Source organism: Triticum aestivum, chromosome 5A, assembly GCF_018294505.1.
Source record: "Triticum aestivum cultivar Chinese Spring chromosome 5A, IWGSC CS RefSeq v2.1, whole genome shotgun sequence".
NCBI lineage: Eukaryota > Viridiplantae > Streptophyta > Magnoliopsida > Poales > Poaceae > Triticum > Triticum aestivum.
Genome location: NC_057806.1, coordinates 608,551,852 through 608,579,166, shown reverse-complemented (window position 1 = coordinate 608,579,166; position 27,315 = coordinate 608,551,852). Strand labels below are relative to the sequence as shown.

General features: G+C 45.1%; 4 protein-coding genes across 5 annotated transcripts; all 4 read right to left on the bottom strand.

The window, feature by feature from the left end:
- Positions 1–853: 853 nt before the first annotated feature.
- Positions 854–1,662, bottom strand: LOC123107935 (protein PELPK1-like). Its single transcript, XM_044529819.1, has one exon. It carries the CDS (start codon positions 1,592–1,594, stop codon positions 1,109–1,111), a length of 486 nt encoding a protein of 161 aa, XP_044385754.1. The 5' UTR covers positions 1,595–1,662; the 3' UTR covers positions 854–1,108.
- Positions 1,663–4,328: 2,666 nt separating this feature from the next.
- LOC123107933 (protein PELPK1) lies at positions 4,329–5,141 on the bottom strand. The gene has a single exon (XM_044529818.1). The coding sequence runs from the start codon at positions 5,059–5,061 to the stop codon at positions 4,582–4,584; it is 480 nt and encodes a 159-aa protein (XP_044385753.1). The 5' UTR covers positions 5,062–5,141; the 3' UTR covers positions 4,329–4,581.
- Positions 5,142–11,450: 6,309 nt separating this feature from the next.
- Positions 11,451–12,634, bottom strand: LOC123107932 (uncharacterized). 2 transcript variants are annotated; one of them, XM_044529816.1, is made up of 4 exons: positions 12,473–12,634; positions 12,286–12,348; positions 11,950–12,188; positions 11,451–11,861 (listed from the first exon to the last, which is right to left on the bottom strand). In XM_044529816.1, exons 1-4 carry the CDS (start codon positions 12,548–12,550, stop codon positions 11,693–11,695), a joined length of 549 nt encoding a protein of 182 aa, XP_044385751.1. In that variant the 5' UTR covers positions 12,551–12,634; the 3' UTR covers positions 11,451–11,692. The 2 variants fall into 2 exon arrangements, with proteins under 2 accessions (XP_044385751.1, XP_044385752.1); XM_044529817.1 differs by having other exon boundaries at positions 11,950–12,185.
- A 5,760-nt stretch (positions 12,635–18,394) lies between these two features.
- Positions 18,395–19,149, bottom strand: LOC123107931 (protein app1-like). Its single transcript, XM_044529815.1, has one exon. It carries the CDS (start codon positions 19,086–19,088, stop codon positions 18,609–18,611), a length of 480 nt encoding a protein of 159 aa, XP_044385750.1. The 5' UTR covers positions 19,089–19,149; the 3' UTR covers positions 18,395–18,608.
- Between the last annotated feature and the right edge of the window lie 8,166 nt (positions 19,150–27,315).

Genomic DNA, 27,315 nt, shown 5'->3' with positions numbered 1-27,315 from the left:
GCTTGGAGGTCGAGCTTGGAGAGGAGAAAGCTTAAGTAGTGTGGCTCGGGCATTCCATCGAACACCTTGTGTGCATAGGAGGTGAGCTAGAGCACCACCAATCCCTCTCTCCCTCGGCCAGAGAAAAATAGAGCGAGGGGTATATATAGGCACCTCATTGGTCCCGGTTGGTGACATGAGCCGGGACTAAAGGGGAGCGTTTGGTCCCGGTTCAAGCCACCAACCGGGACCAATGGTGATGGGCCAGGAGCGAGGCCCATTGGTCCCGGTTCATCCCACCAACCGGGACCAAAAGGTCCAGATGAACCGGGACCAATGGCCCACGTGGCCCGGCCGGCCCCCTGGGCTCACGAACCGGGACCAATGCCCACATTGGTCCCGGTTCTGGACTGAACCGGGACTAATGGGCTGACCCGGCCTGGACCAAAGCCCTGTTTTCTACTAGTGTCCCATCCTTCACCATCGTAGCGGCTAGTAGGGGCCAAGGGTCCCGCAGCGGCGCCAAACGGGTCAAGGGGAAAAGCTAGCAGCCTCCTCTCTTTTTTAGCAGCCTACTCTCTAACAAACCCTAGAGTTGCTGCCGATGGACCAGGGAGGGAGAAGGATTTGGAGAAGAGAGTTCATGTGGTAGGTGAGACGTGATACGGAGAGAGAACCAATATTTGCTAATACACTTTGGATGATACTCGCTCTGTCCGAAGAAACGTGTCAAAGAAATGGATGTCTAGACATATTTAGTTCTAGATACATCCATTTTTATTTATTTCTCCAACTTGTATTTTCGGCTGGAGGAAGTATAAGATTGTGAAGATGTTTTAGTTGCAGGTTATTGATATGAAATACACTTTCCACGAATCTTAAAGTTTTTTATCCCTCCTCCAATATAAGAATGATAGAACAGAAATACATCATTAAATACATAGAAATACCGCATATGTATTGGGACAACCCAAAAAATCAACCCACACTAACTGACATCTGATACTTGAAATGCAAAACACACATGGCGAACACAAATATTTTCACACAGGAGCAGGCGAGTGATCTAGCACTTGATCAAACATGAAGAGCGTGAGACCGTCAATGCAACACCATGCACATGGCACACCTATGCTGATGGAGGCGGCGCCAGGAACGGCATAGGCACGTTGACGGTTGGGATAGAAGGCATCGGCGGCAGTGTCACCTTGGGCATGGAAGGAATAGCGGGCATCGGTGGCACCGTCACCTTAGGCACAACGATGGCGGGCATCGGCGCCATGGTCACCTTGGGCACGACGATGGCGGGCATCGGAGGCATGGTCACCTTGGGCACGGAAGGAACATCAGGCATAGGAGGTAGTGTCACCTGTGGCACGGTCAGCGCAGGCACCGTCGGCATAGCTGGCACTGTCACGGCCGGAACCGTTGGCATAGCCGGCATCGGTGACAGGGTCGGCATGGTAGGCACGGCCGGGAGGCCAGGGACAGCAGCCGCAGCGGGTGGGGCAGCCGCCGGCGTGGTGTCGGCCAGGTGGCGTGCGCCGTGGCACGTGTGGCCGCCGAGGATGGTGCACGCCATGATCACGGCCAACAAGCTCGCATTGGAAGCCATTGCTCAGTGCTAGCTAGTAGTTTCTCCGAGATGGTTTAGCGTCGTGCCTGGGTAGCTAGTGATTGCAGCGAGTTGGGATGCAAGAACACGGGTCGATGCCAGGCAATATATAGCCTTAACCAAGTGATTAGATAGGTTTGTTGAACCAGACTCACAATATAGTGGCCAACCCAGCTTTCTCTAGTTACGGTTGGTAACGGAAGTGCCAGCGTGTTGACCAAAAGGAAAATGTTTGTTCGATCGATCAGCTGAGGAAGACCGGAACGTGGATGCATCTGCATGGCCTGAATTTCCTGCGTTTTGGTGTGGAGCTGGTGGCGCTGCTCTGGTGTTCTGCTCCTTGCCACCCTTCTGTTTCAGCGTGTGTGTTTTTTTTGCAGCGTGTATATTTTGCTCGTGCAGGAATCCTGCCATTTCGAAAGACAAATATATTTTGCACATGCATTGCTGTAAAATGTTGTCATCCACTTCGGCACACGCCACTTTGTTACCTCTGCTTCTTCTTTTTTTCAGATCGAGAATCATCCCTCAGGCTTTATTAATCAAACTTGAATTGTTACAGGGATGAGAACTTCGGGTGGGGTACAACCCAGCCACAAATGTCTACCAAAAGAGAGTTTTAAACAAAACTTAGCGAGATTGTGGGCATCACTATTTCTGCTCCTAGACTCATACATGAAATCACAACTATTAAACCTAGTTTTCCATCAGACTAGTTCCCTGATGACTCTGTTACCTCTGCTGTTATGCTTGTCTGTGCCACTGTTTTTCATTACAACTTTTTTTGAGGGTTTGTTTTTAATTACAACTGGTGATCCAACATCAAAGTGAGCCGGTCCATTCATTTGGATTGGGTCACCTAGAAGCACGGTGGCCCACATATCTATGTGGCTAGAATTTTAATATATATATATATATATATATATATATAATTTTATTTTTGGAATAGTCTTCAATTAAAAAGAATCATTAGTACGTCCTCGCAAGAATACACATACTTCAAATTATAATGAAAGAAATATTGAAAACATCTTGGTCAAATATGAAGATATTTTTTTGGGCATGTAAAAATGAAAAGATATAATGCTATTTATACTTGGCCGCCTAAATATTTTGTATAGGAAAGTTTAGTCCCCCCCCCCTCCCCGCAAGTTTTTTTTGGATATTTGCTCCCCTGATAAAATTACACCCCCACTTTTCTTAACTTTACCCCAAATTCAACTTTAATGATTCAATTTAAATATAAGATAACATTTGCCTTCAGCATTCTAAATCAGGTAATATTTTGGTCCCTTTTGGAATGGAAGTTGTTTGGTTGATAATATGCCAGTAGATCCACAAAACGTGTGGCACACACCAAAATAAAATTGAATCAGTAAGAATAGAATATCACAACCGTCGTTGAATGCTCCTGCTAAATCTGTTAAAGCATTCTCCCTCAGTCAATCTTGAAATATCTTGTTTCTATACATTTCTTTTACACAAGCCAATTTTTAATTGCAAATAGCTAATTTCCAACAACAAAAATTCATAATTGTTCTGATTTTAGGATTATGAGGAAAATATATGGTGTTTGTGGCACCCTGTCCGGGTGATGGTTTTCATACCCACTCCAAATGGACCAAAACTAACTCTGCAACAACCTACTTCGCGAATACCTCCATCTGGTGGTTTGGAATGCGTTTTGAGTTGATGCAAAATCTGACCATTTGAGGCCTTCTGTCGGGTGGTAGGTCTCTCTTGAACATTATGAAGAAAAAAAAATCTCACCGGCACAAATGTTGTAGAGTAGGAACTGGAGATTTATTTTAGGATACTAATGAGTCTACAAACCTAGGAATACTTCAGAGGGAAGGGAAAGGTACATGCCACGAGGGGGCGCAAATCTTCTAGTGTAGGACTCACCACTTCATATGATAAAATCTTGAACATTAGTAGACTCATCACTGTCTGCAACTACATCTAAAAGGTTTCCTCAAGCAGTAGGGATTTTGTTTGTAGATTATCAACAATCGATTCCTCGTAAATACATCACTGTTTTCTCAGAGTTCTCAAATTGCTCACATTTGATTTTATCCAATATTTTTGTTGTTTTCTTATTTAATTTATAGTATCGCAAAAAAAATTGGTTGCTAGTTGCAGAGCTATCGTGATTTGAGGGATTCTTACAACTTCCGTATGGGAGCAAGGCTAATGCGAAGACATGACACAAGATGAGGATCGATGTCATGTGGCGGGCACCGCCATGTGGTTGAGAGAGAGAGTGTGTGTGAGAGAGAGTAGGGTTGTCGCCAGTGGAAAGAGAGATGGCTGCGGCTCACCATGTTTGTGAAGGGAGGAGGCGGTGGTGTCTAGGGAGAGTGAGTTGTTGCATAAGGACTAGAGGGGAGAACGATTTTGGAGAAGAGAAACTTCTGGTGGGTGAGGCAATCTAGCGACTGGATCAAACTTGAATAACGCGCCACCGTCAAAATTATACAAGAGTGTGAAAATGTTTTGGTTGTAGAGGCTAGGGGGTGCAAAATGCATGTCGTCGCCCTTTGGGGACCAACCCTAAGAGATCATTCTCTTCAGTTTTTTTAAGTTTTTTTTCTCTAGCTTTTTCCTCCTTATGACCTTTCATGTCAATGTAAATACTGCTCCTTACCTATCATAATGAAAAGTCCAGCAATTGCTGGTCTCCCTTCAAAAAAATGTTTTGGTTGCAGGTTATTGATGTGAAATACACGTTCCATGAATTTTGAAGTTTTGATCCCTCCAATATAACAATGATAGAATATAAATACATCATTAAATACTTAGAAATACTGCATATGTACTAGGACAACCCTAAAAAATCACTAACTGACATTTGATACTTCAAATGCAAAACATACAACGCGAACACAAATATTTCACACAGGAGCAGGCGAGTGTTCTAGCACTGGATCAAACATGAAGTGCGCTGAGCGCGACACCATCAATGCAACACCATGCACATGGCACACCTATGCTGATGGAGGCGGCGCCAGGAATGGCATAGGCACGTTGACGGTTGGGATAGAAGGCATCGGCGGCAGTGTCACCTTGGGCATGGAAGGAATGGCGGGCATCGGTGGCACCGTCACCTTAGGTACAGTGACGGCGGGCATCGGCGCCATGGTCACCTTGGGCACGACGATGGCGGGCATCGGAGGCATGGTCACCTTGGGCACAGAAGGAACAGCAGGCATAGGAGGCAGTGTCACCTGCGGCACGGTCACTGTGGGCAGCGTCGGCATAGCTGGCACTGTCACGACCGGAACCGTTGGCATAGCCGACATCGGTGGTAGGGTCGGCATGGTAGGCACGGCCGGGAGGCCAGGGACAGTAGCCGCAGCGGGTGGGGCAGCCGCCGGGGTGGTGTCGGCCAAGTGTCGTGCACCGTGGCTTCCACTGAGGAGCGTGCACGCCATGATCACGGCCAACAAGCTCGCATTGGAAGCCATTGCTCGGTGCTAGCTAGTAGTTTCTTTGAGACGGTTTAGCTTCGTGCGTGGGTAGTGATTGGAAGGCTGCTCTTGCTCTGTTGCGAGTTGGGATGCAAGAACCTGGGTCAATAACAGCCAATATATAGCCTTAACTAAATGATTAATCAGATTGGTTGTTGGCCAGACTCACATTATAGTGGCCAACACGGCTTTCTCCAGCTTTTGTTGGTAACCGAAGTGCCAGCCGAGGAAGACCGGAGAGTGGATGCACCTGCATGGCTCGAATTTTCTCCGTATTGGTGTGGAGCTGGTGGTGCATGGCTCCTTTCCAGCCGGCGGTTCCTGCGCGTCAACGTCTCTGCAGCCTGCACAGCATATTTTGCCCGTGCATTGCTAATTTTCTGGTTTTGTCCGGAGCTGCGCCGCCTTGTGTCGTACCTATGCCTCAATTTTCTTTTAACACACCTCTGGCTCTGTTGTTGTGCTTGTCTACGTCATCCTCTGTTTTGGTTACAAGTAGTGATCCAACATCCAAGTGGGTCACCTAAGAAACAACGAGTTTGCTTTTTAAAAAACAACCTGTGACCCATGTGTTTTCTTGCAGGAAATTTTTGGATCTATTTATTTTCAATCATGGCAGTACAACAAACATAAAAAAAAATTATCCATATCCGCAGACCACCTAGCGACGACTATATATGTATTTAATCATGACGTACGGGGCCCATGTATTTACGCGGCTGAATTTTCTACATAATGTTTTATATTTTGATTAGTATTCAATACAATATTGTAATCATTAGTTTTCATACGAATACACTCATATTACATCATAAATGGCTATAATAAGGAACACGTCTTTGTCGAATATGATGATACTTTTTCAAAAATGCCGTTTGGTGCTCGAGCTAGAGGTAGCTCGTTATCACGAACGCTCGGTCGGCACCGTGATTCACAGCCCACAGCATGACCCGCACCGTATATAACTGTACATTGATGTATTTCTCAACGTATAGGTCCTGAGACTAGCAATTATGGGGGATGCGATGATAGAGAACACTATGCAAGGACATGGAAGAAAACGAAAACGTCAAAGGGGGGCAATCCTAGCACTAGCCAGGCCGGTGGTAGATGACATTTCGATGGTGAACGAGGAGACATGTGTGGTCATGGTGGCCGTAGAGAGCGGACAAGTGTTATAAGTGGTGGTGGTGGTGGTCGTAGAGGAGGTTCCGGCGGTATTCGTGGTCGTACAGGATGCAGAAGCGGTAGAGGATTGGCTTTTGATTATTTGTGTAATCAAAATGATTGATATAATATGAATGGTAAGTATTTGTTCATACTATTCCGAACACTTCTTGTTTTTACACATTTTCTTTGTTCATGTCATTTGCTAACAATTGTTCTTATTGTTGGCATGGATTCATCCGGTTCCATGATGAAGTCATCGTGCGCTGAACGAGAGGACATGCCGAAGACATGGAGGGGGCAGCTTGGACAAGAAGAAGGGGGATGAAATTGTTGGAAATATGCCCTAGAGGCAATAATAAATTGGTTATTATTATATTTCCTTGTTCATGATAATCGTTTATAATCCATGCTAGAATTGTATTGATAGGAAACTCAGACACATATGTGGATACATGGACAACACCATGTCCCTAGTAAGCCTCTAGTTGACTAGCTCGTTGATCAATAGATGGTTACGGTTTCCTGACCATGGACATTGGATGTCGTTGATAACGGGATCACATCATTAGAAGAATAATGTGATGGACAAGACCCAATCCTAAGCCTAGCACAAGATCATGTAGTTCGTATGCTAAAGCTTTTCTAATGTCAAGTGTCATTTTCTTAGACCATGAGATTGTGCAACTCCCGGATACCGTAGGAGTGCTTTGGGTGTGCCAAACGTCACAATGTAACTGGGTGGCTATAAAGGTACACTACAGGTATCTCCGAAAGTGTCTGTTGGGTTCTCACGAATCGAGACTGGGAGTTGTCACTCCGTGTAAACGGAGAGGTATCTCTGGGCCCACTCGGTAGGACATCATCATAATGTGCACAATGTGATCAAGGAGTTGATCACGGGATGATGTATTACGGAACGAGTAAAGAGACTTGCCGGTAACGAGATTGAACAAGGTATCAGGATACCGACGATCGAATCTCGGGCAAGTATCATACCGATAGACAAAGGGAATTGTATACGGGATTGATTAAGTCCTTGACATCGTGGTTCATCCGATGAGATCATCGTGGAGCATGTGGGAGCCAACATGGGTATCCAGATCCCGATGTTGGTTATTGACCGGAGATGTGTCTCGGTCATGTCTGCATGTTTCCCGAACCCGTAGGGTCTACACACTTAAGGTTTGATGACGCTAGGGTTATAGGGAATAGATATACGTGGTTACCGAATGTTGTTCGGAGTCCCGGATGAGATCCCGGACGTCGCGAGGAGTTCCGGAATGGTCCGGAGGTAAAGATTTATATATGGGGAGTCCTGTTTTGGTTGCCGGAAAGGTTTCGGGGTTTATCGGTAACGTACCGGGACCACCGGGAGGGTCCCGGGGGTCCACCAAGTGGGGCCACAAGCCCCGGAGGGCTGCATGGGCCAAGTGTGGGAGGGGACCAGCCCCAGGTGGGCTGGTGCGCCCCCCCCCTCCACAAGGGCCCAAGGCGCCTAAGGGGAGGAAGGGGGGCAAACCCTAAGGGCAGATGGGCCTTAGGGCCCATGCCTGGTGCGCCTCCCTCTCCCCCTTCCCTTGGCTGCCCCACCAGATGGGATCTGGGCTGGCCGCCGCCCCTAGGATGGAACCCTAGGTGGGGGCGCAGCCCCTCCCCTTCCCCTATATATACTTGAGGTTTGGGCTGCCCAACACACGTGATTTGATCTCCTTCTTGGCACAGCCCTACCCCTCTCCCTCCTCGTCTCTCGTAGTGCTTGGCGAAGCCCTGCTGGAGTCCCGCGCTCCTCCATCACCACCACGCCGTCGTGCTGCTGCTGGATGGAGTCTTCCCCAACCTCTCCTTCTCCCCTTGCTGGATCAAGGCGTAGGAGACGCCACCGGGCTGTACGTGTGTTGAACACGGAGGTGCCGTCTGTTCGGCACTAGGATCATCGGTGATTTGGATCACGACGAGTACGACTCCATCAACCCCGTTCACTTGAACGCTTCCGCTTAGCGATCTACAAGGGTATGTAGATGCACTCTCCTTCCCCTCGTTGCTAGATTACTCCATAGATTGATCTTGGTGATGCGTAGAAAATTTTGAATTTCTGCTACGTTCCCCAACAGAAATCACCACCATATTAGTATGGTGATGTTTGCAATATGAAGGTGTACGTCCACTAACCGGAAGAAGGTATGGACAGAAGGTAGAAGATTCTTCATGTATCCCAACTATGCACATGATCGTGCACGTACAACTAACACCTATGACCGCCCACCAACATGTTAAACAAATAAACATGGCATGCAAGTGATCTCGTTTGCTTCATTGTGTATCACTAACACAAACACTTGATTTGTAGGATGGCCATGAGCGTCGTCGGAAGGACAGGAAGGAGCGGAAGAAGTGTGAGGAGGAGAGGGTGCACAAAGAGAAGGTGGCTCGTCGGGAGGAGAGGGCAAGGAAGCCCGAAAGAGCTTGCCTTGCATTTTTGCACAAGAGAAGGATGAGGCATGCGGCAAGTAGGGGAAATGGCCTCGATGATATACGATGTATGAACTTTTCAGTTCGAGACTTGTTGTGTGCAATGAACTTCCATGTCATTCGAGACTTCTTGTGTGTTATGAACTTTCATGTCATTATAGACTTGTGTGATGAACTGAGTACTGTGCTGTGACAAGACTATGTTAATATCGATGCTTTGCTATCTATGAAATCTTGTGAATTTTGGGTGTTTGGCAATGTTTGGAACATGAGAATCACCGAAAATTGATAAGTCTTGCTTCTTACCTGCCCATTTTCAATGGCCCGCACACGATGCTCCCTGTCGTACTCTTGAATTAAATTTTCGTACCAAGGTCCATTATCCGCCATCCTACAAATCACGTATGGAAAAAATATCAAGTAATTTGGCATAATAACATCAACTCAACAACATAAATTTTCCATTCACACATTAAATGGATTTGCTTATAAACATAATGCATTCTTTTTGCTAAAATTTAGAAAAAGCAGCCTCTCAGATTGATTCATATCCAAGTCATCTACATACACACATATTGATTCTCCTCTTAAGCATACCACATACAGACAGACACATCATATATAAATCAAACAATATTGTTGTACCACATACACACGTCATATATTTTCATACCACATATACACATCATCTAAACATAATGGACTTGCTTTCTTGCACATACACGCACCATCTATAATCAAACCAAATTATCAAACCAACCATACCACATAAAACCATCAAATATTCATCATCCCTCTTGAAAATATCCTATGGGACAATATATGCACAAACACTAAATAAATTGTCCTACATGTTCACCAACACTTCATCTACTCACTACCAATCATCTATAATCATCTACTAAATACACAAAAGTCTAAATCAAATAAAGTATCTACTCATCTATCATCACCCAAGGTTGAATAATGTAACAACAATAAGAGATTTTAACCAAAATAAATTGGAGGAAACAGGGGAGATTACCTCAAGGAAGCTTCTAGACCTCAGACCTATAAATTTGAGGGTGGAAAGAGGGGATCTAGAAGGATTTGGTGGGGGGGGGCACCTCTCTTTGTTCCTTGTTCGGCAGCCGCCATAGGATAGTGACAATGGGATGGGCTCGGCCTGTGTGTCTGTTCAACTACTAATCAGGCGAAAACACCATGGATTATGGCGTTTTGGGTCGGGGAAGAGGGGAGGTAAACGCCACGATCAATGACATTTACCCCTTTGTCACGTTGGACAGTCAAGGTTGAAAGTGTTGTTCTACACCAGAGCTCATGTGAGCTCAGATGAACAGGAAAAAAAATAGAAAAATCCAAAAAATCTGATTTTTTTTGTCTGAAAGATTGAAAATATATTTGTTGGCTTGCAAAATTTCATCACAATATAACATTTGTGGAAATCATGGCAAAAAAATAGTTGCTCCAAAATGTTATTTTCAAACGCATTTTGGAGCGTTGATTTTTTTATTCTGACACGATGTGTTGGGAGTACTACACCACTAGAAGGGTTGGGCGCGCTTCACTGCGTCGCTGGTGTTGTTGAGATTCTTAAAAAAATTGCTCATTTTATTTTAAAATATATGGTATATTAATTTTTTGAAAAGTCCAACCTCTTTAAGTGTGATCAAATTTATGAAGAAATATATCAAAATTCCTAATATCAAATTGGTGTTATTAGATTCGTCATTAAATGAATTTCCATAATTTTTTGGCTTAATATTGTGGATGTTGATATTTTTGGCTCTAAACTTGATGAAAGTTAAAGAAATTTGACTTTCCAAAGAACTAACACCCCATGTATTTTGGAGCTGATGGAATATTTAGTTTGTGGGTGAGGAAGACAATGGAGTGTGTTTTATGCTTATTTATAGTGCAGTTATTTGGTGGGCCTTCATGGTGTGATTTTGTGTTATGCACTAAACAACTCATACTTTTGTGGGTAAATTTCGGTGTCGGTGTCTACATGTACTATATTGGTGCTATAATATCATCACATGGCGACCCTTCTTTTTTTAGGTGGTAAGAGGGGGCACGGGGTTTATATGTTTTTCTAGCTGGTTGGTGTTGATTGATTTGAAAAATCGTTGGTCCGATCAAAATCATAAACCAAACTCAAATTCGAATATCTGAATCAAATAAAAGAACTTCAAAATTAGGTAGTATGGTGAATTAAAATAACTAAATTAAATGGAAGATCTCCTTGAGAAATTATTGACCTGGTCAAAATCAGGTGACCAAGTTCTATCCTCAATTAATTGTGAGGACTTAAAAATTAGAAAGCATATTGTATAGTATAAAAGAATTGAGTGAGAGCATTGAGAAATTGTTGACTTAGTCAAAATTGGGTGATCCGAGTTTAATATTTTTTTTTGAAGGACCAATCCAAGTTTAATTGGACACCTCAGTTGATTGTGAGACCTTTTACCCTAGGAGCCTAGTGACATAGTCGATGGAGTGATTGGGGACGGAGTACGGAAGAGAAATGAACATCCGCCTCAGGCTTTGTGAGAAAAACAAACATTGTAGAGATAAGCATGATGACTTATGAGAGCTCTTCGACGATATTTTCTAGGGTATCAGAGAGAGAGAATGAAACCCCGGAAATAAAATACTCTAAATCTACACAAGAAATTAAACATGAGCTGATAAACGTGGACAACATATGCATTATCTATGCCCGGTGAGACAAAAGGAAACAGTAGTTAATCAAGAGGTAGTCTTAGGATTAATTTCTGGACCAACAAACATTAAGAAACGTTCACCACCGCACGCTGCCGAAGCAGAAACAAACACGAGTTCAAGCGACTACTACTTGGTAGTACAGAGCAAACCCAAAATGAAACGCAGGTCCAACGTTGCCACAACAAACAAGCCGACGCGCAAGGCATCCCACCGTGGAAATGGATGCCTGGATCACGAAGCGCCAGGGCGATCTTCACTTCAGCTAGTCGTCCAGAGTAAAAGGAGCTGCCGGCTGCTCAGGGGCCTTGCGCTTCGGAGAGGAAGACGGAGCAGGATCCGCCACCGGCGGCGCCGGTGGCGAAGGCGAGCCCGACCGAAGCCTCTCCTCCGCCGCCAAGACAGCCTCTGTTGCCTCCACGAACTCAGCCCAGCTGATAAGAACAAACCACATCGATCCGTGTTAGTGTTAGTAAACAAGAAATCAATAGGCTACTGAATGTGTGAATCTGGCGAACGCACCAGGTGATCGGCAACTTGATGGCCCGGCGGGCTTCTGGTCGGGCATTCAAGACGCGGATGAGGTCGTGCACGCTAGGGCCGCGAAGACGCAACGCAAGATCCTTGACGACCTCGCTAAGGTCGGCGATCTGACGACGGATCTCCAGCGTAGCAATCTCGGTCCGCGCTGTTGAGTGGAGGGTCCTCTGAACCAGCAAGCACAGGTCCGCCATGGAAGCGCCTCCGCCATTGCCGTGCTGCTGCCGCGTGCACATTCATCAGCGCAAGGGTAAATGTTCAGACTTCGGAGATCCAAGCAGGAAACAGTATAAGAGATCTATCAAAATGAAAAATTACCAGCAAGTTGTGCATGTGTATGACCCGAGCCTGGCCGATGGACGACACCGCATCTGCCTGTGCCTGAGCGCCGCAGGTAGAAGAACAAGCAGAAACATGAGGGGCAAGAGATTGTTGATGCTATGTATGTACATATCCCTCACAAAAAAAGGAGAGAAATAAAGAAGCAGAGGTTCTGTATACATACTTGGCCGCCGGCATGTTCGCCACTAGTCCCGCTCAGCGGCGGCGTCGGAGGTGCACCAAGAACCAGCTCCGGCACCATTGAAGCTAGCGGTAGAGAAGACGGGACAGAGAGAGACAAGAGTGGAGGGTGGTGGTGTGAAGCAAGGCTGGGACTGGGGTTGAGCCGGTCTGGTCTGCTTTGTAGGGCAACAAGGACAAGGAGGAGACCGCAACAAAAAAAATTGACACAGTAGAGTGCTCATATACACGTGCATTCACTCATCCCTATGAACCCACACATGCACATCTTATCTTTATGAGCATCTTCGAGAGACTGAGCCGACATATCATCTTAATATTTTTACGAGAATGAATATGCACCGAACTAGAGAGCTTAAAAATAATTCAACCCCAGAAAGAAAATCAAGATTCCCATAACAAAACACAGTAAAGGCTTATTTGATTCAAATGATTTTCATATGAATTTTAAAGGATTAGAATTCTTAGAAAACTTTTCTATGTTGGTTGTTTAATTCATCATATGATTGATCTAATAGGAATTTTTACAACGGATTTCTTTGTGCTACTTTCCATAGGATTTCTAGCATCACCTCAAATATCTTTGAAAGAATCTTTTTTTTACTATCATGCAATCAAACATACCAAAATCGTATAGGATTGCGATAAGCATGACATTCCGATCCTATGTTTTTCCTACTCCCGTGTTTCTAGAATCCTATGGAACAAAGAGACCCTACTGGTTTCTTTGGTTCGCAATATTTGAAAACCACATGAATAGAATGTCATGGTACTTTAGAATCCTATACATGAATCGGCAATAGATGTTGTTTGGTTGCATTATAGGAAAAACACAGGAATTTTCTATGAAAATAGAGTGGATGCCATAGTTATCATAGACTCAAACAGATTTTTCCAAGAGGTTTAACCTCTTGCTAGGAATCCTATGTAATTTATAATGTAGAAAGCATTCCATAGGAATTTTGGAGGATCCACTCCTTTGAACTAAATGAACACTCTACAGGAAAAAAAATCCTATGAAATAGAATCCTAGAAAATTCGTTTGAAAATACTATGAGCCAAACAGACCCTAAAAGAATGGAGTATGAAGCGATTTCCACAACACCAGCCATTAGAAGTAAGGGCATCTCCAATGCGGTTCACATAATTGACCACAAATGTTTAGACCGTATGGTTCGGTCACATTTAGCCATCCAATGTGGCTCACTAGAAATGAATGAATCGATCCTGACGTCTGAAATCCCACAAACTGACATAGACCGGGGGGGGGGGGGTGGCGGTCTACTACGTCGGACAACCCGGACGCATCCAAAAACCTCTTTCGCATCATGCCCATTCCAGAATCCTCTGCGTCGCGTATGCACTCCATCTTGATCAGTCACCCGTCAACCCGCATCCACATCACGTAGCTACCGAAAAACCTACTACTACGCTGCCCGCATTTAAGTTTCGCTGGTCTGCCTACCCGGCTATTAAGGGCCAATTCATTTGGGCGGCTTAGAATATAAGTTGCCTCTCCACTAGCTTCAAAAATAAGCCTTCTTCTAAATTTGTTGAAACTTCTAATTAGTTAACTCATAATTAGTTTAGAAGTCTCAATGAATAAGAGATGCGGCTTATAGAAAAAGCTAGGAAAGTGGCGGCTTATTTTGTTTAAGCCGCGAAAAGAACTGGCCGTCGACCGAACACAAACACAAGCCCTATCCTCCTACTCCCCTCTTCCACATCCATCACACACCACCATTGGTCGCCGAGACGGGCAAAAGATCAACGCCTCCAACTGGCGGTCAGCGCGCGGCTCCGGGTTTAGTTAGCACTATCGCCCACGTTCTCCAGGCCCCTTGTCGTCCACACTTCCATCCTACGTCAAATCGGAGCTGATTTCCTCAGACGACAAGGAGGAGCAGAAGTCGCCCGTGCTGTGACGGACAACGAGTTCGTGCCGTAGATTGAGACCGTGCTCGAGTGGTCGTTGATCGACCACAGTCCGGTCTCGCGTCCCCTCCACATAACCGCGACGTCCAAATAGAATGTTGTGTGAAGGAGGAGCCGCCCTTCCCAACATTCTTTTATGCTTGATCCGATTATCTATTCGATCCATTTCAAATGAGCAAGTCATTAGGTGTGAGGTGTCCACAGCTGGATGACCAGCGCCCCACGGACATTTGTTGATGTGCATTTGACGATTCACGTTGAAGATGTTCTAACCTTTATCGAGCATATCTTAGACCTCCTTTGGTTTGAAGAAATTTCATACGAATTTTAGAGGATAGGATTGTTTTCTTTAAAGCCCTTTGGTTCATAGAAATGGATTCCTACTTCTACATAGGATTGGTTCCTATCCTTCACATTTTATAGAAAAATAAAAATAAGCCTAGACTCAATGAAAAAATTCCTTTGATGTGAACCAGATGACATCTCATTTTCTATTCCTACTCATAGGATTTGAGATACATGTCATCTCATTTTCTACAAATTTTCTATTTCTACGATAATTCTATCCTATGAACAAAAAAGCATTAAAGAAAACCATTTGTTGTACTACCAAAAGGGAGCTACGAGCTATGACTTGACATGACGAAGGCATGCATCCTTTCAGTCTGCCAGCGAGCGTGGGATGCACAGGGACATGTATCTGACATGGGGAGCAACCGGGCGGCCGAGCAGCTCACGATGGACCGTGCAAAGTGGCTTTTTTTGAGGTGACGGTGTAAACAAGTTGCTAGCCTGCATGGGGAAGACAAACCGGTACAAGGCACGGAGGCAGAGTACCAATGATGGACATCGCCAACAGCACGGTGAGTACACTGGTAGTACGAAAGAAACTATAAAACTCTCAAACCGTACACGTGTATCTAAAGGGGAAGATCACGTCCAAGCCAAAGGATTTACTCCATCAAACGTGTACTATAGCCTACTAGTTAACAACACGTGCTTTGCACGTCAAGTCACAAAATGTATTATTTTGCGAGAGAAGGAAAAGAAAATCTTGTTTTGCGTAAATTAGATTGGTTGTACCAAGTACCAACACTCAAAGGTCTACGAACCAATCTTTAATTGTATTCTCAGCCCACCAGAGCTTAACTCTTAGACTTGACCTTGGTGCTCGTATTATTTATGTATTTATTTCATGCTTTCAGCGATGTTAGTTAAGTGAGAGGAGACATTCCTGTCGACTATGAGACGCCTATAGTGACTTCGTAAAATCTCAAGATGCTATGCCGGTCCAGTCTCTCAAATATGCTCATAGGGATAGAGTGCACGTGCGTGCGTTCTGAGTGTATGCTTGCAGGGGCGAAACTGGGCCTGGGGCAACTGGGGCTGTAGCCCCAGGCGTGGCCCAAGTAACACCTATACACATAGTAGGAAAAAATTCAGAATTTGGGCTACATAGAAGCTCAGCCGCAGGCTTCACGTACAGGCAGGCCTTCAAGGCTTCACGTACATGCCTTTTCCTTGCATGTGGCCCATGTAAAAACCAATCGCCTGATCGCCACGCTTCGATCTGTAGCCTGATCGTTCGTCAATCAAGTCAATCAACAAAGGAAAAAACCTTTCAAAAAAAAAGGAAAAAAAAAACACCCCTCGCCTGATCACGGAAACAGAAACCCTCGCCTCGCTCGAACAGAGCGCCCAAGCGCTGTGCCGCCGCCCGCCGCCCGCCGCCCTCGTCAACCCGCGATTGGCGACTCCCCGCCGCGCCGGCGGCCGGGTCCAGTGTCCTGCCTCCCGCATCTTGTTCTTCTCAATCTATTTCTGAATTGCAGTGCACACACCCAGGACAACGGTCTCTGTGCTGCACAGGTAATGTCTAATCTGTATCATCAAATTTTATTTTCTCCAATTCCTTTATACCAGCCAAACTCAGTGAGTTATATTTATTTAGTCAATTTTATTTCATTGTTGTCTGGAATTAGAAATACAAGATGAATGACGAATGGATGAATTACCGTTTGGTGTGCTATATTGAGCGTGATGTATTTGCAACATTGATAATATTAAGATTATACAATGCTATCAGAAAATGAGGAAACGCAAGGGGCTATTACCTCGTGGACTTCGTGTTAATGGCATAATACGTTCTCTTTTTTTTGCAAAATTTCATACGGACAATTGATTTAGTGTATGTCCATTGTCTTGATTTTAAATACTTGATTTTATGTTTGCAGATCCAGGTCCTTCTACTATTGCTGGTGAAGAAACAAGGGCCTTGAATTAAGCAAGTCTTCACTAATTTGGTACCAAACTATTTTTGCAATGATGCACTTTGTTAAACTATTTGTTTTATGGATTTTCCTCTTGTGATAATAATGAATTTTAATTTCGTCTTGAATGTGATTTTGTGTCATACTTATAACACACATTGATGTGCATAGTATTTGACATTATATTTAGTCAGTTAGTTTTAGCCCTAGGCTTTGAGAATTCCTGATTCCGCCTCTGTATGCTTGTGTATGTGAGCGACTTCGATTGTACTGTCTTGGAAAAACACTCAAAAGCCTTGTAATATTTTAATTATTTTTTCCGCATATTTGTAAAGTTGTATTGGAACAAAGTACAACAGAAACGAATTAACAATATTTATGGCATCAGAAATTTTGCGCTGCAGATAGCTCCTTGCAGAGCGGAGACACCAGAATGAAGCATGTTAATTTAATACAAGGGATTTTATATAGTAAAGAGAACAGAAAGATTGAGAGAATTCTCGAAGATGATGGGGCCTATCTGGGTGCCGTGTCCCTTTGGTCATTGATTTTTTTACAAACAGGGGCTCGTGCATAGCAGCTTTTTTGCAGGACGGCAGAGAGCTAGCAAACGATAGCCGTCGGATGCATGTGAATGGATGGCCAGTGTTTGTGGGATTCGCTGCATGTGTTGACCGTTGGATGCAGCAAATGTGTGGTGTAGATTATGGCACTATGGCGGGAAACCAGGACCAAGCGAAATTCAAAAAATTATGTACTATAGTAGTAGAGAAAAGAGATAAAGACATGTACCGGTGCAATTCAACCCAACTATATAAAATGTACACAAGGGTTACTTAAGGGTATTTTCAAAGCTGACCCACATGCGTCTGGATCGCGTTGTCCGAACAACAGAAGTCATTCAACACGGGACTGTATTGGTTTACAGCGTGGTCTGGACGCGATTTCTCCCGCAAACCGGAAACAAACGTGAGGGCTTCGCGGGAGTCTAATCCGCGAACATTTTTAAAATCGACAAACATTCTTTGGAAATTGGTGGAACAATTTTTGAAATCCATGGACATTTTTTTAATTTAACGATTTTTTAAATGCATGATAGTTTTTGAATGAGTGAACGTTTTATGAACGAATAAACTATTTTGTAAGTCACGATCATTTTTTGAAATTTCGGGATATTTTCCCATTCATGAATTTTTTTGAATTGGTGAATTTTTTTCAATTTCTTTAACAGTTTTTAATACATGATATTTTACAAAAAATCATGAACATTTTTTGATTTACTGAACATTTGTTTTCAAAATTTTGAATTTTTTAATAAGAATTTTTTTTATAAAACCACGAGCACTTTTTGAATCCACAAACATTTTATGATTTATTAAAAAAATTATTTCATTTAAAAAAATCAAAACATTTTTTAAGTCCCAAATTATTTAAAGTAGAAAAACAAAAACAAAAAAACAAAAAATTAAAGTTAAAAAACAGGTCGCCCGGACATGGGCTGGACCAAACGGGGGCTCTACATCTTCTCACACATGAATAGAGCGTAGTATAGGAGGTACCTACTACATGGGCAGGCCCAGGCGGGGGATTCCCTTGTGTGAAACTTTTTTATGGCATTGGTCGGTTTGCATGTTTGGAGGCAATTCCCGTGACATACCGCAAGAAGCAATATCCCTTTAGTTGGTATAGGCATAAAGGTATAAATAACATGTAAATAAATTAAAATGCCGCATATATACTAGGACAAGAACACCCCTTTAATATCAACACACAATAACTAACAACTGAATTGAAATGTAAAGCAAACAACACGAAAGCAAATACTTCACATGAGCAACAAAGTGATGTAGCCACTGGAACATGGGAGCGTGTGACCGTCGACCTGGTGCACGCGTCACCATGCACGTGGCACTCCTAAGTTGATGGAGGCGGCGCCAAGAACGGCATAGGCACGTTGACAGTGGGGATAGAAGGCATCGGCGGTAGCGTCATCTTGGGCATAGAAGGAATGGCGGGCATCGGCGGCATCGTCACCTTAGGCACAACGACGGCGGGCATCGGTGCCATGGTCACCTTAGGCACGACGATGGCGGGCATTGGGGGCATCGTCACCTTCGGCACCGCAGGAACAGCGGGCATGGGCGGCAGTGTCACCTGCGGCACGGGTGGCACAGTCGGCATAGGTGGCACGGTCAAGGACGACACCGTCGGCACAGCCGGCATCGGTGGCAGCGTCGGCATGGTCGGCACGGCCGGGAGGCCAGGGACATCAACGGCAGCGGGTGGGGCAGCCGCCGGGGTGGTGTCGGCCAAGTGGCGAGCGGCATGGCACGTCGTGCTGGCGAGGAGCGTGCACGCCATGATCATGGCTAAGAAGCTCGTGGTGGAGGCCATGCCTAGCTCCTAGCTAGAGTTTCTCTCAGATGGTTTACTGCGAAGGGACTATGAGATGTCTCTGATCGTTGGGATGCAAGGACAGGGGTCGATGCCTGGAACTTATAGCCCAGGTGAGGTGATGGATGGCCTGATTAGATTGGTTGTTGGCCAGACGTGTTTACGTTAGTCAGAAGTGACAAAATGTTTATATGATCGAGAAGGAAATTAGTTGTAGCGGTCGATCGATGTGGATGCGATGCATGCATGGATGCCTCAATTTCTGTGTTTAGGTGAGGAGCTGGCGCTGCAGGTACCTCTCCTCGTCACTCTTTCTTCACGATAAATAAGTACTATTTCAAACACAGGGGATGTGTGCCGACTGCCGAGCCCCTCGTGCCTTGCCCACCGCAATGTGAAATCAAATAAGAAAGGGCGTGGCAACTGCCTGATTGATTTTGAATAGTCAATCCGTGGTAAACTTCAGATATTCGGTGAACATCGTTAATAAATTTCAGTGGCATTCGTGTTACTATAATTACTTGGTGCTCGGTAATATTTTTTTCCTAGCATGTGCCTTTTAGAGTGGGTTGCTTGTGTGGTCTTTTACGCCGACTTGGGCGTTTTGATGTAGAGATGACGATTTCATGACATTTCAATGTTGTTTTCGTTCTTATTCCTGCATCTTCATCCGTTCAACTACTTAAGTCAGTTGTATTGTGAACTTAATTTTTTGCAAAGTGCATTTACGATGGTGTAAGCACCCGTGACAATCTCAACGATTTGAGTGGGAACAAAGGGAGGAAATTGGTGGCCAACATCTGAGTATTTGGTGGATGGCCCTGGCAGAAACATGCTTGGGCAGTTGCGCTACGCAGGCAAGGAGAAACACACCACCATGATGTCCTTCGTGCTCAGCCATCCAACATATCTCTCAATTTTTTTTAGAAAAGGAGAATGACCTCCGGCCTCTGCATTGCATCTGGGAGATGCATGCGGTCATTTTATTGATTATTCTTAAGGACCTTACAAAGTAGAACAACAGTCTGCCGTTATTCCTATCCATATGAAGAGAGAAGAGAGAAGGGGAAGAGAGTAAAAAATTAGTTTGTGATGGCGTCAGAGTTGTCTTAGTTGACGGTGTTTGAGAACACATCCGCACACGCTTATACAACCCCCCGATTTGGGGGTATACTAGGGGATTTGGGATGTCTCGTTAAGTCCACAGGCAAACAAGGGATATTGGAGGTATAAAAGTGCCCGGAGCCTTGGACAGTCAAGTTTGGACATGTAAGGGCAAATTAGGGGATAGCGTTGGAGATGCCCTTGTTGACACTAGCGTCTAGTGTTCAAAACTTCTATTTTTGTGGCTCACGTTCAAATGTTTGATCATAAATAAAAGAAGCGGCCTTTATACGCTTGTGATGTGCCTACATCAAGATCTCAATATCAGTCAGTGACACTAACAACAGTACAAATGGCGAAGTTTTTTCAAAAAGAACAAGGTCATTGACAAGTCAACAATGGTAGGGTTCCGGCGACATTAAGTGGTGCCGAACGGAAGTTTAGGTGAGGAGACGAGACGAAGCTTTGGTTACTCATTTCGAATCTGTCACATGTTTTAAATGACTTGAAGATATATTAACGAATCGATCTTTCTTCTTTCAGCCATCCAGATTGAGCAAATCTTCAGGCAGCAGGAAACGAGGACCGAACAAAAAGTTGAAGGAGGGCGTAAAGTACAATATCGAGGCCATCAAACCTAATGGCAAACCATTAGCGCCTAAGAAGATTGCGGACAAGTTCATTCGTCAGTGCGGAGTTCTTGTGAAGGACCAACTCCCGATCTCCCTTCAAGAATGGAGAGAGCCAGCAAAGCCACGTCCAGATCTTACTTTTGTCGACGACAGATAAAAAGTTCTGCTTTGGAAAACTCTCATGGAACATTTCACCCTACCAGATCATTTCACAGATGCAGATGTGGAGAAAGTCAAGGAAGCTGCTCTTAGGAAGATAGCGGTTGCATTCAACAACCACAAGAATCGTGTATGGGACAAGTACGTCAAGGGAGGAAGGAAGACTCCAGTATTCGAGAGAACACTAGAGAAGCAAAGTGCTCATTGGGACGATTTTGTGAAATTCAAGGATTCGGAATTATCTAAGGAACGGTCGAGAATAAACAAGGACAATGCCGAAAAAAGGATAAGTTCCATAAGCTGGGGACAGGTGGCTACGCGGTGGCAATGCCTAAGTGGGCTAAGTCTGAGAAAGAGATGGAGGATGCAGGTGTCGCTCCAGAAACATTGAGCTAGCCCCCAGGTGCAGGACTTGGTTCTATGCGCATGGGGGGGAGTTGGACTCGAAGACAGGAAAAGTTTCGAAGAAGGCATGTCTGAACGAGCCGAAGATAAGCTACTTGTTGCAATAGAAGAGGCTCGATCGGGGGTGTTCCAGCCTAACAGAGAGAACGACGAGCTTACGCGTGCCCTGGGAAATCCTGAACACCCGGGAAGAACACGAGGCAAGGGCGCTATTCCATGGTATGAGGGGTTTTCGGACTGGAACACCGACTATAGTACCCGCGCGAGAAAAAAGATTGCGGAGGAGAAGAAGAGGAAGATGGAGAAGGAGCAGAGGAAGCTGGACTATGAACGCCTTCAAGGCCTAGAATCAGCGCACGCAGATTTGGCAGTCAAATTCCAGTGGCAGCAGGAGCAGATTGACTCACTTAGCCAGCAAAGGGGGTCTCAGCAGCTGCAGCAGCTAGCGGATGATCCAGCATTGGATAGCACCGCCCCATCCATGCCGAGAAGCAGCATGGGTTCCGCCCCGGGCGATGCAATGCTGGATAGATACCCCGTGGATGACATCATGGAGAACACTAACTGTGAGCTACACTTCAAAATGAAGAACATATCCATGAAGGTGGCGGACGCCGTTGCTTTTACAAGTCCCCCCGAGGCAACCTTCCATTGCAACCCGATTCCAGTGGGCTATGCTCGTGTCTTGGTTGATGAGGTGGTGGACCAATATTCGGGGCTAGAGCTTGACATTCCTGGAGGTGACGAGGAGCACACACTGGGAGAGGCCAAACATCGTATCATCCTATGGAGAAAGGATTGCATCATCTTTCGAAGGCCACCGACACCGCGTCAGCCGACTCCTTGTCGAAGTCCGTCACCGAGTCAGCAGACTCCCGCTCCTCCAAGTCCACCAACGCGTCAGGCCACTCCTTCTCCTCCAAGTCCGGCAAAGCGTCAGGCCACTCCTCCTCCAAGTCCGACACAGCGTCAGACCACTCCTCCTCCAAGTCCGGCACAACTTCAGGCCACTCCTCCTTCAAGTCCAGCATAGCTTCAGGCCACTCCTCCTCGTCCAACTCAGCCACGTCAGCCGTCTCCGCCGCCTCAGCAATCACGGAAGAGAAACGCCGTAGCTATGGTGCGTAGCGGTACAAGTCGAGGTAGGACGGGAGGTAAAGGTGGAGGCAAGCGATTTCAATATGGTCCAAGCAGCCTCGCGCCTCTTTCGCAGAGGCCTTACGACAAGTCCGAGGAATAAAACGCAGCCATATCGAAGGCCGAGGTGGAAGCCCATTTTGCACCGAAACCGCCACCGCCGCCAAGGGAGAAAGTGCCTGAGAAAAAGATTGACCACTTCATTCGTATGGCTAGACCACCAGCTCCCAAGCCTGTTGACACAGACTATGAGCGCCACCTCAGGAAGTTAAATCGAGCACGTCTACAGAAAGAGGCGAGTTCGAGCTCGAGCAAATCAGCTGGCAAAAAATGCGGTAAAACCGTTCCCCAGCTGGGAGAACAGCGGCGCAATCAATCCCCCCGCTTGTTGTGCCAACAACACAAGAGAGTAGGCGCGCCCAATATTATTGTGGGCAAACCGTTTACGTTCCTGAGCTGGGCGATGTGGTAATAACTGAGGAGCATATAAGGCAGACTGAAATCCTCAAGATCACTGTTGGACAACTCCTCGAGATCGAGTCCATGCCTCCGCTTAGAGAGGAGGAAATAAAACGGAAATATGTCCGGGGCTAACCTTTGGTCGAGCCAGACGAGGTCAAGAAGCTCCCAACAAGAATGTATGAATTGCATCAATGGTACATGGACATTACCAAGATTTCCAATCGAGAGTCCCTCATAGTGTATGTCAAGAAGGATCATTAGTTCCATGAGAAAGCTGTGTCCGTTGAGTATTCAGAACTATTTCAGTTATACAATCAAGAAGCACTCGACAAATCTATCGTCAGTTGCTATTGTATGTAAGTGATTTCTTTCTATAATTTAAGTCTCAAGCTAGCTGTAGTGATCATTTTTATCAATCATTACCTGTAATTTATCCTCATTATTTTTTTTTCTGTGGTATTATGCAGGATGAAGATGTATGAAATGAAAAAAGGTGGATGCTATGGCATTGGGTTCATTGACCCAAATACCATTAATGAATACACATGGAAATTAGATGCATATTATGAAAAAAGTGTTGAGGAAAGCATGCTAGAGTTCTTCAAGCGCCTCAATACCAATGAAGATATACTACTTCCTTACAACTTCGAGTGAGTCACACTGTCTTGTACTACAAATTCTGTTTTTTCCTACTAGCTAGCTACATGTTTTTGCTTACATATGTCCGCTTAATTAAGACATGCAAACGTGTGTGCATGCAGATTTCACTGGATCTTGTTAATCATTAAAGTTGGTGAAGGAACAGTTGAAAATACTGGACTCCCTACTTAAAAAAGAAAGTGACTACACCATCTTGTTTGGGATAGTCAACAGGTAATTTCAATCATTATTAACTATATCTCGGCCTATTTAGTTCATCATTTCCTGATATGAACTATTTAATAACCCCTTTATTCATTTTCTTTGTCGGCGGGCAGGGCTTGGGCAAAGTTCATCAGCGTCACTCCAGGCCAATGGAACCAAAAGCTGAAATGGTATTGACCCAAGGTAAGTAATTAAGTAGTACTAGCTAGCTAGCTGCCATCTCTTTAATTATCATGCTTGATTAATTATTATCTGATCAAATTCCATTCTCGTAAAGGCCCTGAAGCAGGCGCCGGGGAATAATCTGTGTGCATACTACTTTTGCGAGAACATTCGCATGATGGCGTCCGAAAGGAGCAGATCTCAAAGACAGGACTGTGTACGTATGTCAGAACACTATTCACATTTTTTACACCATTATCGATATCTAGTCACATAACTAATACACATGCATATTGATCTCCTTCTTAACAGTTCAGAGAGGTGCGGGAGCAGCTCCTAGCAGAGGAGCGCATAGAAGCAATTCAAGAGGAAATAGCGGGATTTTTGCTTGACCAGGTCATAGATCCCAAAGAAGAATACTATTACCCGCTACCGCCCCCATGAACCACTTTCAATTGTCATCGTGCTCCGAAGGCACCAATTAGGCTAATGCCACTGGCTCCGAAGGCACTGCTACGTCTTGAGCTTGCGTTGGTTTTCCCCGAAGAGGAAGGGATGATGCAGCAGAGTAGCGTAAGTATTTCCCTCAGTTTTGAGAACCAAGGTATCAATCCAGTAGGAGGCCACGCTCAAGTCCCTCGTACCTGCACAAAACGATAGCTACTCGCAACCAACGCGATTAGGGGTTGTCAATCCCTTCACGGTCACTTATGAGAGTGAGATCTGATAGATATAATATTTTTGGTATTTTTGGTATAAAGATGCAAAGTAAAAAAGTATAAGCAAAGTAAAAAAGCAAAGCAAGATTAAAGTGATGGAGATTGATATGATGAGAATAGACCTGGGGGGCATAGGTTTCACTAGTGGCTTCTCTCAAGAGCATAAGTATTCTACGGTAGGTGAACAAATTACTGTTGAGCAATTGACAGAATTGAGCATAGTTATGAGAATATCTAGGCATGATCATGTATATAGGCATCACGTCCGTGACAAGTAGACCAAAACAATTCTGTATCTACTACTATTACTCCACTCATTGATCGCTATCCAGCATGCATCTAGAGTATTAAGTTAAAAACAGAGTAACGCCTTAAGCAAGATGACATGATATAGAGAGATAAATTCATGCAATATGAAATAAACCCCATCTTGTTATCCTCGATGGCGATGATACAATACGTGCCTTGCTGCCCCTTCTGTCACTGGGAAAGGACACCGCAAGATCGAACCCAAAGCTAAGCACTTCTCCCATGGCAAGAACTACCAATCTAGTTGGCCAAACCAAACGGATAATTCGAAGAGACTTGCAAAGATAACCAATCATACATAAAAGAATTCAGAGAAGATTCAAATATTATTCATAGATAGACTTGATCATAAACCCACAATTCATCGGTCTCAACAAACACACCGCAAAAAGAAGATTACATCGAATAGATCTCCACAAGAGAGGGGGAGAACTTTGTATTGAGATCCAAAAGGAGAGAAGAAGCCATCTAGCTACTAACTATGGACCCGGAGGTCTGAGGTAAACTACTCACACTTCATCGGAGAGGCTATGATGATGTAGAAGCCCTCCATGATGACGGCCCTCTCCGGCGGAGCTCCGGAACAAGCCCCAAGATGGGATCTCGTGGATACAGAAAGTTGCGGCGGTGAAATTAGGTTTTTGGCTCATGTTCTGATCGTTTGGGGGTACGTAGGTATATATAGGAGGAAGAAGTACGTCGGTGGAGCTCCGAGGGGCCCACGATGCAGGGGGCACTACTAGGAAAAGGGCTATAGATGATATGGCCACTAATGGCGCACCAGACATGTGGTGCGCCATTACTATATACTAATGGCGCACCATGTGTTGGTGCGCCATTAGATATTACTAATATTACTAATGGCGCACCTCGTGTGTGGTGCGCCATTAGTAGTTTTGAAAAAAAATTGTTACTAATGGCGCACCGTGGTATAGTGCGCCATTACTAGTTGACATAGTAATGGCGCACCACACCCACCGTGCGCCATTAGTAGTTTTGAAAAAAAATTAAAAAAAAATTGTTAGTAATGCCGAGCCCCACCTCCCCTCGCCCCGTCGCCCCCCTCCCCTCGCCGCTCCCTTGCCCCACCTCCCCTCGTCCCGTCGCCCCACCGCTCCCTGGCCCCACCGCCCCTCGCCCCGTCGCCCCCACCACCCGCCACCGCCCCGTCGCCCGAACAGCGCCTCGCCCCGGCGCCCCGTCGCCCGAACGGCGCCCCCTGGTGCCCCGCCGCCCCCACCACCTGCCCATCGGCCCCTGCGCCCGCGCCGCCCCCGGAGCCAGGCTCGCCACCGCCCCTGCGCCCGCGCCGCCCCGGGAGCCAGGCTCGCCGCGGGCCCCCTGTGTCCGCCTCGCGCCCCCCGGAGCCAGGCCCGCCGCCGCTGCCCTAACCGCGGCCGTCCACCACCACCCCCTGCCCTCGGAGCCAAAGTGAGCATTTTTTGTTTTTTTCTACTGTTTTCTTTGCTGTTTAGGTTTAAATAGGTTATTGATAGGTTTAGGTTAGTGGTTGGTTTAGGTTAGTGCTAGATTTAGGTTTAGATAATTAGAAGAAGAAGAAAGTTGAAAAAAAAGAAGAAGAAGTAGAAGAAGAGGAAAAAGGAAAAAAGGAAGAAGAATAAGAAGAAAGTTGAAAAACAGAACAAGAAAGGAAGAAGGAGAAGAGGAGGAGGAGGAAGGAGAAGAAAGAAAAAGGAGAACAAGAAAAGAAGAGAGGTGGAGAAGAAGAAGATGGAAAGGAAAAGGAAGAATGCATCATTGTTTAATTGTAGAGGCTGATGATCGAAAAGTTGACCTTTCTTAGGAGTAGCATCTTCAAATAAGTAACCCTTCATGTCTTCAAATAAAATAACAGAACAACATAACTCAGAATGGTAATATAACCAAGAATGCATCTTCGAGGACGAGAGCTTTTTTCAAGTGTTTATTTGCTGTTTCGTCATAAGCAACGAGACATCTCTGAGGACAGAACATCATTTTAGTAGGATGTAACAATCATTAGTCTTCGAGAAGAATGATATTAAATAACATAGTAGCCTGTGATGTATTTTCGTACCGAAAATGCATTTGGCACTAGTCCTCGCTTAACAACATCATGGGTGGGAAGCGGGAACTTCGGAAGTGCATTGGTATAGTCGATTATCTTCTGCTCAAAATTTATGCTTCTATAATGTTGTATGATAATGTTGTAAGGGTACTAATTGGTCTCTTCTGCTGCTTATCAGAGATGGGGGGAAGCAGCCACCACCTCTCTGCCTCACCGGAGTACGAGTT